We start from the raw sequence: 14,631 nt of genomic DNA on the forward strand, positions 1-14,631 counted from the left end.
CGGCTTTGGAGGTGCAGATCTCCCTGTTGTTGAGTCTGTCGGCTTGGAGAGTGAGGCCTGGTAAGGCCTTGTCGACCTTGGGAGGCAGAGGCTGCCGGCAGTCACCAGTCACCCCAGCGTGACCCTCTGTTGTCCCAAGGAGAGTAGTAAGATATTCTTTGCTAATTCTTTTAGTTGATAGACCTTGGGCTACTGATCGGTATATATATATATATATATATGTATATAATTTTGGTTTTTGTTCTTCCCTTCCCCTTTCCCTTTTCCCTGTGAAATTGTATATATATTTCAACTGTACGTAACTGTAATATAAGTGTAAATATATTTATATATATTACTTTGTCTCTCTCTCGTTTTCAGTTCTTTTGGTTTTTTTCCCCCTCTTCTCCCTTGGTTTGGGGTGGAGGGGGGGGGGACTTCTTGTGGTAAGGTTTGGAGACTTGGCAAGGAGCCAGCTCCAAACCATATCAACATAGATAGGTAAATATTTTTATTCACACAATTATGGAATAGTTTGGGTGGAAGGGATCTTAAAGATCACCTGATGAAATAAAAAAAGGACCAATGATCCTAAGATGCCTGACTCACCAAATGCCATTTGTAGCTGCAATTCTTTTGACTGATTTTAGTTTTCAATTTGTGTTACTATATTAGTGACAATAAAACAGCTCCTTAAAAGCTGGCTATTCCTTGGGAACCCTGTACTGATGGTATTGTTATTTGGTCTGTCAATCTCCTTGACAAAGCATCACCATCCCATCATTCCCAAACTCACAATCCAGTATTATTATCATGATTCATTTCTTAAATATGGCAAAAGCAAAGACAGGGAGTAAGAGATGTCTCCTGGCATCTGCTTTTCTAGCCAGCAGTGAGCCTTTGTGGGGCTAATTGAAAGCTCATTTCACAACGTGCCTGAACTCTCTTTCCTTTACACTAATTGATGAAATTTCTGAGCTTTCAAGGATTCAAGAAATTCTTTGGGAACACTCCCTTCCCCTCTGTATTCCCACAGAAAACAGTGCCCACAAGAAGAGCTTTTCATCCTCTTGTGGAGGGAGCAGGAACTACATGTGAGCTGTAGCTGGTTCCCCTTTGCTGGTGGTTTTCAGCTCTTGTGCACTGCAAACACACAGAGAGGGTTGTTGAATGTGAAGCCAGGGGCACGTGGGAGGTACACCCTGTGCTGTTGCTTGGGAATTTATTCCCGTTGTCATTGCCAAGATGCAGATCCAAGCTGTTGGTTTGTGTGCAGGGCTGGTATAAGAATTGAAGGTTTACCTGAAGTAACGGAGCATCTCTCATCTCCTTGCTCCTTACAAAGCCAAGGCTTTTGCAGCCACCAATCTAAGCTCATGGGAACAGGGACAGGCTGAACTGATTGTACCCAGCACCCACATTTCCAGTGAGGTCACAACTGAAGGACAACTGCCTGGCTTGGGCACTGTGAAGGGCAAATTTGAGCGAATGTCTCTCAGTTGTCTTCAAAGGGAAGGTGGGTGCTCACCATAGAGAACTTTCTACTCCTACCCTCAGGGCTGGGAGTTGCTCAGTAGCAGGAAACCAGGGGTGGTTTTAGTGTGAAGTCAACATCAAGATACACCTCTGTCACATTCATTGGAATAGAAAAGCAAAAGCAGCATCCTGCTGGCTTCTTTTAGTAGAGAGCTGATGTAGCTGAAAGGCAACAGGCCAGCTTGGGGCATCAACCCTTTCCTCAGATCTTTAACTCATCAGTCAGATTGTAGAGAGCAACTAAAGAGACCTTTGAAAATGCTGTGGATGTCGTGTCTCCCAACTGCATCCCTCTGTCTGCTGCTCCTCCCGTGCTTCCCTGCCCAGAACGGTACGTACAATGTAGATGCTCTTCCAGTTCAGAGTTTTCCTTCCTCTTTCTCGCTTCATTGTGTTTAATCCCCCTCCCACTTTAGTCTATTTTCTCAAACAGCTTCCTGCCAGATTCACTATTAGTGAAAGCGGGTGGAACTTTGGAAAAAAAAAAACCAAGCAAACTCTGAAATTAAAAAAGGAACTTGTAGAAAAAAAAAAGAAAAATTGTTATGATCTTAACTTTTCTACAAAGCAATCATTCTCTTTAGGAAGAGTGGAAGTTGTTTTCCCAGTAATTTCAGATCAACTGTATCTGTATTTTTAAGGATGACGGGGGAGCCCACTACTGACAGAAATGAATATTTATATTTACCAGGGGCATTTTTATTGAAGGTGGAATAAAGCCTTACCAGAAATATCCACTGCTGAATGATGCTGTGGTTATTAAGACTACAAGCTGGAGGCACACTTAGGGAAAACACTGTGAATCTCTGAGGGGAACAGGCTGAGGAAAAAAAAGTCTCCAAACAGTCACTCCTTTTTTTCCCCATCACCAGTGACAATGGAAAGGATGGTGACTTGAGAAAAACATATTATCCATAAATCAGTGTGTCTGAAAGGAAGGTGCATTGAAACTGGTGAGAATATTCTTTAGTTAGTGGTTATTTAGGAGTCAATGCTGATTTCTGCAAATATAATTTAACTCTTGAACTTCTACCTTGATCTTTGGAGAATATGAGTGATGGGCTGCGTCTGCTTGTCATTAGCTTCATGAGGTCTTAGGTCATGGAAAAGTTTAAACTGGGTCAGTTTGGAAGTACTGATTTTTGGGTTGATGGCCTTTCCTTTCCTGATGGTAAAGGCTGAGTGCTCTGCACTTCTCCAGCCTTATCCATCACCCCATTTCTCTGCTGCTTTGTAAGATAATTGCTTGTGACTCCTGGGTTGCATTAATTCCTTCTCTAAGTGTTGTAGGAGGAACATGCCCATGTCTGGTCAGATGGAGTGAGTTGCTGTATCTATATTTCAACAATCCACACTTTCTGTGTTTGAATTCTATGTTTGTTTCTTTATTAAAGTAAATTGTATGTAGGGATCCTTAATTTGCTTCTCAACATTGAACAATTCAACCTTTTCTAAACTGTGTTTGTCCTGGACATGTCTCTATTTAGTTTTTCTTCCCTTGCTTCTGATGTAATTTCTTTTTGGTGTTTCCCATTTGATCCCTCTGTTTCTTGCTATTCATTACACAAGTATTTACTGTTCAGTTTCTTTTGATCCTGAGGTAATTAGAGAACTCAAAGATGTCTCATTATACATTTTGGTACCTTTGTTTCTTACTATAGATTGGAGTTGCACCTTCTGCAGTCCTCTTCCCGAGAGGCTCTATTATCCAGTTTCCTAATGCTAAATGCTCCTTTCTTTAAAAAGAAAAAAAAAAAGGTGTATTTTTCCTCCATCCTCTGTCATTTTTTTCTTACCTTTGAATTCCAGATTTAGACCCTCAAACAGCTCCAACTGTCAGGCTGAGTTCAGTGAAGCTTGTATTTTGAGAACTAATAGGATCATTCTGGGAATCTACAAAGCAAACTAAATTTTTTGCTTGAGTGACAGAAGACACTTTTTTGCCAAGGTCTTTTAAGCTTTGGGAAGGTGCTGAGTTGAACAGGTCAATGGGTATGAAAGGCACGACAGGGTTCAGGGCAGCCAAGAGATGACATACACAGCATAGCAAGACTAAGGTCCAGTCCTACAGAGCGGTTCTGTTGACAGAGCTGTTGGTTCTGAAAACTACTTTGATATTAAAAGATCAATAAGAACTCTGGTGTTACCATCTCAATTGCATTTCTTATCTTTAGGTGGAGAAACCGAACAGTCAACAGACGTTATCAGTGTTTGGGAAGGAGACTCCATCAGCATAACTTGCTCAATCAGTGGTTTAGGAGAGCACGTGGGAATGCACTTGAAAAGTAGCAGAAAGACAGTCAATATGATATATTTTCCCAAGGACAGTCCTCCAAATATCTCTCCTGATTTGGCTGGTCGCACCGAGTGTTCAAGGGAAGGAAGGAATTACAGGACAACTTTGCACAGTGTACAGGAATCCGACTCCAATATCTACCTATGCATTGAGTATGTTACAGTCAATGACCGTCACAAAATACTGGATGGGAAGAGAACCATAGTAGTGGTGAAAGGTATTGCAATTCCACCTTTTATGTCATGAATTATTAAATACAGATCTGTATTTTAAATCAAAGATTGGAAGCAAGCACAGTGGGAGGGAGAGTCTGACAGGACCGTACCCGTGTCTGCTCAGGTGATGAACAGATTTGAAGGCAAGTGTGGGTCTGGTCCCCGAAATATCGAAGAAAGAACATTAGATAGTACAGTACCAAAAAAACCCCATCCACCCTAGAACATCAGTTTGTGACTGATTTAATTCTATCTACAGGTTTTCACCTATTAGTCATAGGTAGCTGCAGCAGTTTGGAAACAGTGATGACCTAGAGCTCTTTTTCCAAAACAATCTGTGAAATCTTTATGAATAACTAGCAGAGCAATGAGGGTTTTTTTGATAGCACTTTTTGCAAATCTCTTTTTTCTTTACTATTTCATCTTAAATGACATATTGGTAATTATTGGGAGCTGGTGCTAGACAGGGTCTGCAAGTTGGGCGTGAGTGGGTACAGGGATTTTTCTGTTCTTAATAGTTGATGAATGGGCACAAGTTCTCCCTTTGGCAGATTTTTGTGGTTGGAGGAACAATTTTTCTGTCTTTATTTTCTTTTGCATTAGAAGAGGGTTTGAGTCCCCACTGTTCTTCGACATCTTATTCCTCTATGTACCCATCCTTCTGATGAGACTATCTGATGAGAAACACCTTTACCAAAACTTAGAGTTTTCTTCCTTTCCTGTCCCCAAGGCACGTGAAATCTAATTGATTGCTGGATCAGAGATTGTAATTTATATCCATGAGGAACTATCATGTTCTTCCTTAGGCTTCTCTTTTCAAACTTCTTGGTCCTGTTTTCTCAAATGAATTCCATCTTGTTTATTGTGTACTGTTTCTTCAAATTATTTTATAAGTTACTTTATCTCTCTTTTTGATTCTGATCCTCTTCTCTAAAATGCTTGCCACTTTCCTTTGACAAACATGATACATTCTGTCTTCATTCCCTCACCCACATTAATGATAATTTTAAAAGGAACAAGACCTGTCCTTAGAGGATCTCAGTGGAATGTCTTCCCAGCTGGACTGCAAACCATTAATAATTACTTTTTGAACATAATTTTCAACATTGATGGGACTCACATTGTATGAGTTGATCCAGACCAATATTCCCCAGATCTTCCTATGTCTTCATCTCACTGGAGAAAGCAATCAATGATCCATGTCCAAGGACATGCTGATGAGGCTGTATTCTCTTAGAAGGGATCAGTATATATATTTTTTAGGTAGGTACAGACCCTTTACAACCAGGTGAACCTGTTGGTCAGTCCTACTTTCAGATCCTGAGGTAGGAAAATATGCCAGGATGTACTAAAACATCCTTCTTCTCAAGGCACGTTAAAAAATTTATCTAAATTTCTGCAGTCTGTTCTTTCTGTCTATGACCTCTGCATTTGCTCCCTAGTTAAAATGCACTGTGATAATTATGTGATAGCCATGAATCTCTCTTGTTTTTAGCTAAAACTGGTGGGGCTTTGAAGCAGTCACCGCTCTATGCCAGCCCTCAGCAAGGCCAGTCTGTCAACATCACCTGTGTGATGAACAGCCCACGTGGGGATGAAGAGATCTACCTGCTCAGGACTCATGTGCAACCTGAAAGTGTTCTGTATGTGTCAAATCAGAATGCTACAAGGATTCTACCTGCCTTTGCTGATCGCTTGGAGTATTCAAGGGAAGGGAAGCAAATAGTAATAACTCTACACAACCTGCAGGAAAACGACAGTGATAACTATGTCTGTGCTGAGGAGGTGAAACATGTGAAAAATACCCGTCTCCTCTCAGCAAGTGGCACCATGGTGCTGGTTAAAGGTATGTTCCTCTTGCTTGTTTAATCATAGCTAACTATGGGCATGTTGTAATGCAAAAGGTGGGCAAGAAGCTTGCAGAAATCTAGTCAGGACAGGTAAAGCACTAATCCCTGGGTAGACTTCATCCAGTACCTGGGAGAGTTTGGAGAGTGGGCTCAGACTCATCAGTGTCCTGTTATGCTTGGAGACAGAAACAGGCACTGTGTTTCTACCTGCCTTGTACAACCAACCAGAGGGCATTTCAGAAGAGAAAACTTGTTATAATCCTGCATCTTAAAAGAATTAAAAAAGGTCAAAATAAGATATCAAACGTTTCAGTGTATGTGTGAATAATCTGTCAGTTTTAAGATGTGAATCAGTATTTTTAGCAGCAGTTCTTTGATCTTAATGTGACATCAATGTCTTTTAGAAACAACTCCTGATAGCAAGTCTTTCTGTTTAAAAATAGGTCACACTGGGGAGCACAGAACAAGTCCTCAGGCATGTACTTCAAGTCCCACAGACCATTGTTACACACTGAGCACTGTGTATGCTCCAAAGAGGGGTTTTATTTTTCTGCAGGATGGTGCTGTCACCATTTGCTAAGCTGAAGACAGAAATATAGTGCTTGATTTTGATCTTACTGGTGCATTTCAACCCTAGGCATTGGGCTTTGCTGTGGTCTTTGTAAAATAAGGTTCACAAAGGCCCTGAGAGCTGCACAGGATCTACCTGCAGTCTGCAAAGACGGCTGTGGTCTCATTCTGTGCTGCAACCCATAACGAGGGCGACAGCTCAGTAAAGTGAGTTGGGGAGAATGACAGCAGCACATCAAAGCAGCAGGGTGTGATTATGTTATTCAGATATGGATGAATTGAGGTTTTAGAGAGCTGGAACCCTTTCCACTAGCACTGTTCTGCTCAGTGGAGTGTGGCAAATCACAGAACCCTCCTGCTTCTGTCTGTACCGCTCACAAACTGGCTGTTAGACAATTCCTTCTGAGCCCTCAGAATAAAGCATTTTCTGTTCCCATCACGAGTGTGTGGTCCTACTTCTGCTCAGTGGTGTGGCAGCTTTTGCCTTTGTAGAGTGCTCCTTGCTGACCCTTCACATGCCGCCTGCAGTCATTGCCAGCCTCTGGAAGAGCCCAGGGGATGCCACTGAGAATACTAATGGAATGACAAATGTGGCTGTGTAGCTGTTGATATCTGATTTTTTTCTTGACCTGTAAATAATTTTTTTCAGAATAAAAAGAAAATTCTACCTCTTAATAATAATAATAATAATAATATTAATAATAATAATAATATAATTTTAGATGCAGAAGGGGAGCAGGCATACTCCCAGAAGGCATGCAGTCATAGTTCCTGGGTCATCTATTCTCTCCTCATCGTGGTGGCACTACTGTTTTGTGCACTGGTGTGCTGCACCTTGTACCGTGTCAATGTAAGTATGCTCTCACCATGCCAAAGCAAAACTGTGTCCAGGTTGAGCAAATTATTTATAAACAGTGGCTGAGTGAATCAAACTTTTGATAAACCTAAGGAATTGTGGCTTTCTATTGTTTCTTGTTTGCCTTTGTTTAATGTCTCCCAGCTGTAAACTCTTGCAGTAAACACAGTGTTTTATGTTTCTGTAACTCTTTGTAAATGAGGTATTGTTTGCCTTTTGATAACAAACCTCAAGTGAGCCACATGGTCAACAACACAGCCATGTGTTGTATGTACCTCCCTGGACAAAGCACCTCAATGTCCTTTTTTTAAAACCTTTATGTGAATTGGGACTGGAGCTGTACGTAGTAACCTTGTAAAAGATGTGAGGGAACGTTTGGAGGGGGACACAAGGGCAACAAAAAGTCATAAATAGCCTGATGTCTGAAGGCAGCACTTGGAGAAAAATTTTACCCTGTTCTAGAAAAAAAAAAATCCTAATTTTTTTTCCTTTACTGTGATTATTTATATTCATATACTGCAGAAAGTGCCCAGAAATTACTTGTCTCTGATAGATTCTTCTGCTCCATAAAGATTACTGAAAATTAACAGTGTATGATTCACAGGCTCCTGTCTTGTCCCTCCACATGTGGCTTCAGCACTGCTAAAAACCAGTAGTACAACATCATTCTGTCAAAGCTCAGTGGCCCTGTGGGAACTGGTCTCTCATGTCACCAGTAACAGACTAAGAATGAGCCTTATTTCTGTAGGAGCTACAGTTACATCCAACTCCTGAAGGAACTTTTAGTGAAATTGCATCAAACTGACAATAGAAAGTTAAATAAATAGGTTGACAATTTCCACTTGGTCCTCTAAAACTCCACTGTGTTGTGAAAGGTATTTTTAAAGTACGTTTCCTCTTCCAAGGGATAGAGTTCTAAAGATGTAGATGGACTCCTAAGATGAAAATTGACTGCTTTGTTGGGGTCCTTTTCAGGTTCTGTTCTGAATGGTGTTTTCTTTGTTTTGCAGATAAAGAAGTACTTCCAAAAAACCACCCCAAATGTAGTTTATGAAGATATGTCTTACAGTTCCAGACGGAACACACTGGTCAGAACCAACACCTACTCCAAGGGCAGTGAAGCTTAAGCTGGGACCTTGCGTGCATCAGCATCAACCATTCCTTTACAGGTCTCTCTGAGAGCTGCTTCAACAATCTGATGTAGTAGTTGAACTGAAAGTGCTATCACCCACCTTTTTCAGTGGAGAGAAAAGACTAATTTCCAAAGCTTTTTTCTGCTTTTTACTTTTTTTCTTTTAAATGTATAGAAAATAGAGCAAAATGCAGGTACCCTGTACACGTGTCTGCAGTTCAGTGTGAAAAGCAGGATTTTTGGACTGTGCATTTGGCTGGATGCATCATATGAGCTCGTTTCTCTGATAAATAACCCTTTCAGGGAAGGTGGGATGGATGGATGGAGAGGTCTGGTTCTGAGCTTTGGTAAGTGCTCAGAAGAGTCTGTTCAATAAGTTGTACTGGATCCACTTATGCAAGGATTACAGTTCTCTCATGAATCCTCGTGGGTCTGCCCAGGAGCTCAGGGAGCTTAAAACTACTCAAAAGTTACAGCAGGGAAATGTGTTCTGGGCTGAGGAGACTTCAGAAATGTGGGAGGGTGCATCACAGGTGAAGTGCTGGATACGTGTGGGCTTACCTATTCCAAAGTCGTAACAGTCCCATGAAAATGCAATCAAGTCTAGATTTTAACTTACTGCCTTTGTGAGAGATACTGGCATGACTGGTGTGGTTGACATGGTTGATAAGCAAAGTGACCAGACTTGGGGCATGGTGGCTTCTTGGGACAGCAGAAATATTTGTGATGTACTGGTGATGTCTCCAACTCCACATGTCTTAGGGCCACCCAGCAGAATACATTTCTCCAGGTCAGTGACTCCACACTTTCCAACGCAAGGTGAAATAATCTGGGATAAAGCCAATGCCTGCATTCCAATGTGGCGTGGGTGGGTCTGATCTAAAAATCCTTCTTATCAAAGAAGGAATTTATCAAAACTCACATCAGTCAAGTGGAAGCTAGATTTGGTTTAGTAACATCTTAGAACAGGTCTCTCCAGGGAGCTCAGCTGAGGGTGTTTGGTTTTGCAGAGCCGGGGCTGCTGTGGAAAGTCAACAATCTCACATGCCCGGAGGAATGTGGAGTTGCTCTGTTACAGGGCAGGATTGATGGGGTTGGTTTGTGGTTTCTGAGGACATGCTGAGGCTGGAGTTTTTCTCTATTGATGTGTTTGTTTATTTTTTTGAGGGATTAGCATCAGTTTGCCTGTGATGAGTGAGTAGCTGGAGTGGAGCCAGGCACAGGGGATCCTTCCTCTCCAGAGCTGAGCTCTGCCGAGATCCCAGCTTGCCAAGCCAGTCCTGCCCCTCAGGAGAGCCCATTTCCCTCCAGATATTACTCATGAAATGCTGTGCACCAGACCTGAGGGGGAAATCTGCTCACTGGGGTGTCTGGGGTGCCAACGGGTTCACTTTGTGAACAAAGAGGTGCCATCTTCATGTGGCCATACCTGAATAAAACTGTTTTTGTGATGTACAGTTGCTTGATATTTTTATACCTATATTAAAAACTATGTCATATATCTTGCAAATAAATGCTGGTTATTGAATGGACTGTTTCTTTCAGTGTTTTGCTGTTTGGTTTGGCTTGGTTGTTTGTTTTTTTTTAAATAAGGATTCAAAGGCTTCTTGCACAATACAGTATAAATTGCTCCTAACAGCACCGCAATAAACAACATAAGAGGTGTTTTCCACTTTATTCACACAACCTACATGTGGAGTTTTTCTTTTTAAAACTAATCAACAAAGAAAATACCAAGGAACACTACAGACAATGAATATTCCATGTGTCTGAGAACGTTGTCCAAACACTTCTTGAACTCTGGTAGGATTGATGCTGTGACCAATTCTGACTTTGTCCCTGGGCAAGCCCAGCTCAGGGGTGGGTGAAGAGCTGGGGAAGAACTAACAAATTAGGTACCAACCCAGGAACCAAAGTGCTCATAATCCCATAGTCAATCACTTTTCATTTAATTTTTGGAAAAAGGTGCAGGTTTAGTAGAAAAGGGTAAAACCTCTGAGAGGCAACACACAGAGGTTCACAATGAGCAAAGTGACATTCAAGATCAGCTTTCTGTAGCAACACCACTGTGCAAACACGACCACGATTGTGAAATAAAAAACAAGCTGTGAAAGGAAACAGTAGTGGAGGTGGTTTCTTTGGCTTGGCGTAAATAAATTTAAAAAAAGAAGTAACACCTTGCTGAGGAAAATGACACATTAGTGAGATGTGTGATGGACTGTAAGTGTAGAGGGGTAGACAATCAGCACCACAATTAACCCAAGCAGTGGTGAATGAACTGCTAAGGAAATTAGATTGAGTGCCGAGGTAAGGGTTGGGTGTTTGGCTGCTCGAGAGGGTCGGAAAGGTCTGAAGATGCAGTGTGGTCTCGGGGCTTTCCTGGAAAGCAGCCGGACTGAAATTTTCATGCCCAGAGCTGCAGACAGGATTGCTCTGGGCTTATCTTCTTGTCTTTGCTGTTTTCCTGTTTCCTGTCCCCGCACTCAAGAGGGAAATAAAATCATTTCCAAGGAGAGGTGGGAAGTGAAGGGTGAGGCTCTGAGGCTGGGACAGGACCCACAGTGATGAGAATGGTATTGGGGTATTAATGAGGTCCCAGCCCATTAATGGGATAAATGACAGGAATTGCATCTGGGAGCAAAGCAGCCTCAGGTGGGGAGCAGAGCTGCAGCTCCAGTATCAGAGTTTATGGAACAGGGATGGAGCAAGACAAGGCAGCTGGGCAAGGACAGTGTGTCAGAAGCAGGGAAAACCTAACTGGCAAGGTATGAGTCGTGTGTGAAGTGACTCAGGGGCCAGGTCAGGATGGAGCGGCCTGGGCTGAGTGCTTGGGAAGGGGAGGGCTCATCAGAAATAATTTTTGGTTATTTGTAAAAATAAACTGGAGAAATAACTGGAGAAATCAGTCAGCACATGTAGGTTAGTGCTGAGGGAGCCCACAGAATCAGAGAAATTTAACTGAGGAAAGCATTTTAACCTCCTGACTAAGGTGTGTCTGACAAGGATGAGCCTGAACTCAGATGCCAAGGAGGCTGATAAGCCAAGTTGACCCACAAAACATTTTGCAGGAGAATGGTATAAAGGCTAGAAGTAGATTCTCCTCTTGAGGCTTGTGATATATTGTAGGACATTGGAATGTTTCCAGTGACTATCCTGCAAACCAATGTTTGTGGCAGCTGTGAATGCCACCTGATGTATGTCTGAAGCCTTTGCTGGGAGCATTGTCTGGAATCAGTTCCTCCCACTTGTCTGTTGCTGATTGCTGCTTATGACCATTCTTCCACCCAATAACTCCTGCAGGAGACATTCTGTTAATATAATCTGGAGGACATGACCAAAATATGTCCAGCACTGCTGGTTCTGGTGAAGACAAGCCACTGACTGGTGATTTCTCATGGTCTCTGTGTTAGTAAAGAAACTATTTCCATTCCCAGCATGCAAGCTTTTGCAAGCACTTGTTTTCCAAAACATATAGTTTCTTTTTGAATGTTTTATAACACTCAACTTGCAATATCATATTAGCAGTCAGCTCACAGTCAAGTTGAAAACATGCAGGGTTTTTTTCTAGTAGTTCACAGATTTGGTTTTCTCACAGTTTAGAGCTCTGAGGTGCTGAAAATGCCTCATTGGTGCCATTTCTTTAATCTGACATATTTGGTTAATATGCTTGCTTCTGCACTAGTTAGTGAATTCTTTTACTGCTTGACATTTAAATGCAACAGTATTTATGTTGTTTTGCATGGTTATTAAGACTATTTCAAATCCTTCAGTAACAACTGGACACTGGCTATGCTCAACATGCAAGAAATCTTCCAAATTCTATTTAAAGTCTCAACAGGTTTTAATTTACTTCTAAGTAAATCACTGATAACAGATTACTGCTTTTAATTCTTGTACAACCAGAGTTATATAGTGTATATAATAGTCTCAGAGAGAGACTATATAATAGTCTCACATAATTTTTTCATTTAAGAAATCAAAATAGAACAACCAGCCTAAATATTGACCAGAGGGAATAAATTACTTTGGCCTAACATTGAAATTTTAAAGTGTTGTCATCATCTTTCTCATACAAGTAGATTATCTGTCCAACTTGAGGATGGGAGGTGACTCCACTCTGTATAAACTACTGCTAGTAGGGCTGAATGAACTCTCTGAATGGTGCTAATTCCTGTGTATCTACTTCACAAGAACAATTATTTTGCTTTTGGGTGGTATTTGACTGCAACAAGTGACTGGGATATGTCTGAAGCTCTCCCCGGAGAACATGCCCATGTCCCCAGAGAAGATTTCCACCTGAGATATTAGAAATCGTCTACTACACCCTTATCCTTCTGACTGTAATGGGAATAATATCTAAACATTGCAGATGCCAAGTGGAAGCTGCTCTCTCATTCCTTCTGTGAATGAATATCCATAATTAGTAACTCTCTGGGGAAGCCTTTAAGCTCATTCCTCTTAGCAGTTCATGACACCCTGAGACCTTTGGTCCATCTTCTCTTAGCACAGTGGAAAGCTGCACAGAATCACAGAATCACTAAGGTTAGAGAAGACCCCCAAGAACATCGAGTCCAACTCTTAACCCATCACCACTAAACCATGTCCCCAAGTGCCACATCCACATGGCTTTTGAACATTCCCAGGAAAAAAGTGTTTCTTCAAGGAATCTGGCTGAGCTCTGGGGCTCAGGAGCCAGTTTTGCATCCACAATTCTGATAAGATGTGGAGGGCTAAATTACAGTCCTTTCTCATACAAGTTGTAAAAGCTTATTCAGGGGCTTCTTGTACAAGTAATGTTTTACCAACAGTCATAATAATTTCATCCTCAGACGGCAGAATTTTTTAGTCTGCTCTGATATGACAGGAAAAAAAAGAGAGCTTTGTGTTCTGGGGTCTCTTTCTCTACATGTATTGCCTTACAACTCTGAGACAAGTCTTTTGAGAAACCACTAAGACCAGTTCATGCTTGTGGTTTGCATCTGCACTGTGTTATTTCTAACCAGAGACACAATTTGACAGCGAGATTCTGGGCGAGTGACATTTAAGGTATATAGAGATGGCATTTTGCACAAATGTCCCTGATTTCTGAGAAATAAGATTATTTTAAAAACTCTGTAACATCCTTGTGAATTTCTCTGTTACTCTCATGCACTGTAATGCTCATATTGGAAGCTCTTGTAGAGAGTCTCCTGAAAGTGATGGCAGTTAGTGACTAAACTCTAACAGCTTTTGGACTCAAAACTCTTTACTTCATAAAAAAACCCCAAACAGTTTAAGGTTTCAAAAAAGAAGAGTGTACACACTGCAGGTAAAGAAACTACAGTTCCTAATGACTGCCCAGGCTAAAATTAAAAACAGGCCTTCCACAGAGAGCACACACAGAGAGCCATGTGCTCCCTCCTTGCAAAGGTTGTTTTGTAAATAAAGATTTTGTATGCAGAAATAGACAATTATATTTCTGTCTTAGCCAAAACAAGAAATAGAGGAGAGTTCCTAACAGGTTTACGGCTCACAGAGAAACTCAAATGAACAGCCTGAACTGAGGTTTTGCAACTTTTAGATTTGTTCAGGATTAGGTGGACCAGGAGGGATCCATCACTGAAAGGACAACTGTTGTCCTCCTGGTTCTTTTGTTAGTAAATCCCACCGTGATGGTCATGGTGAGTTTTCAAATTGTCTGAGTGTGCTTGGCTGGAGGCAGAGATGGGCTCTGCTTCCAGTGCTCTTTATTCCATGGCAAGCCCTGACGCTCAGACCTGAGGGCACCACTTAGGCGGAGCAAAAAGACAGGCAGAAATAATCATAATAAAAATTAATACATTCATTAACAAGATGCTTTCTGCCTCTTGCTTCTCTTAGGCTGCTCTCGTGTCTCAAGAAAAACAATTGTGGTTTTGTGGTGAAGACAGCGAGGTCCGGCTGCTGCAGGGGGGCTTGGGGTGTTACCTGTGTTTTTGTGTAGAGCAGCTGCAGAGGGGCTGCTCTGCGGTCTGGCCCATCCCCATCCTGAGAGAGGGACTCGTGATCACGTTCTGGCAGGAGCCTGTGGCTCCTGGGTGCTGGGCAGGGCTGTGGCACTGCTGCTGCAGAACATCAGCCCACCAAACACAGCCCTGTCCTCCCCTGAGCTGTCACTGCCCAGTGCCTGCGGTCCCTCACTGTCCCTGTGTCCCTCACTGTCCCTGTGTCCCTCACTG

The 14,631-nt window shown here is 42.0% G+C and overlaps 1 protein-coding gene across 1 annotated transcript; it reads left to right on the top strand.

The window, feature by feature from the left end:
* The first annotated feature begins 1,043 nt into the window (after positions 1 to 1,043).
* CD7 (CD7 molecule) lies at positions 1,044 to 8,618 on the top strand. The gene is made up of 5 exons (XM_027691897.1): positions 1,044 to 1,846; positions 3,690 to 4,028; positions 5,522 to 5,872; positions 7,175 to 7,296; positions 8,313 to 8,618. Exons 1-5 carry the CDS (start codon positions 1,774 to 1,776, stop codon positions 8,427 to 8,429), a joined length of 1,002 nt encoding a protein of 333 aa, XP_027547698.1. The 5' UTR covers positions 1,044 to 1,773; the 3' UTR covers positions 8,430 to 8,618.
* The last annotated feature ends 6,013 nt before the right edge of the window (positions 8,619 to 14,631 follow it).

The sequence above is a fragment of the Neopelma chrysocephalum genome, unplaced genomic scaffold (genome assembly GCF_003984885.1).
Source record: "Neopelma chrysocephalum unplaced genomic scaffold, ASM398488v2 Primary Assembly neopelma1_84, whole genome shotgun sequence".
In the NCBI taxonomy this organism is placed as follows: Eukaryota; Metazoa; Chordata; class Aves; order Passeriformes; family Pipridae; genus Neopelma; species Neopelma chrysocephalum.

What these genes read in the sequence shown, in the direction of transcription:
- CD7 (XM_027691897.1), top strand. Translation starts at nt 1,774, where the DNA reads ATGCTGTGGATGTCGTGTCTCCCAACTGCATCCCTCTGTCTGCTGCTC. An exon ending in AACCATAGTAGTGGTGAAAG is followed by an intron (nt 4,029 to 5,521) that starts GTATTGCAATTC and finishes TCTTGTTTTTAG; the next exon opens with CTAAAACTGGTGGGGCTTTG. An exon ending in GCACCTTGTACCGTGTCAAT is followed by an intron (nt 7,297 to 8,312) that starts GTAAGTATGCTC and finishes TTTGTTTTGCAG; the next exon opens with ATAAAGAAGTACTTCCAAAA.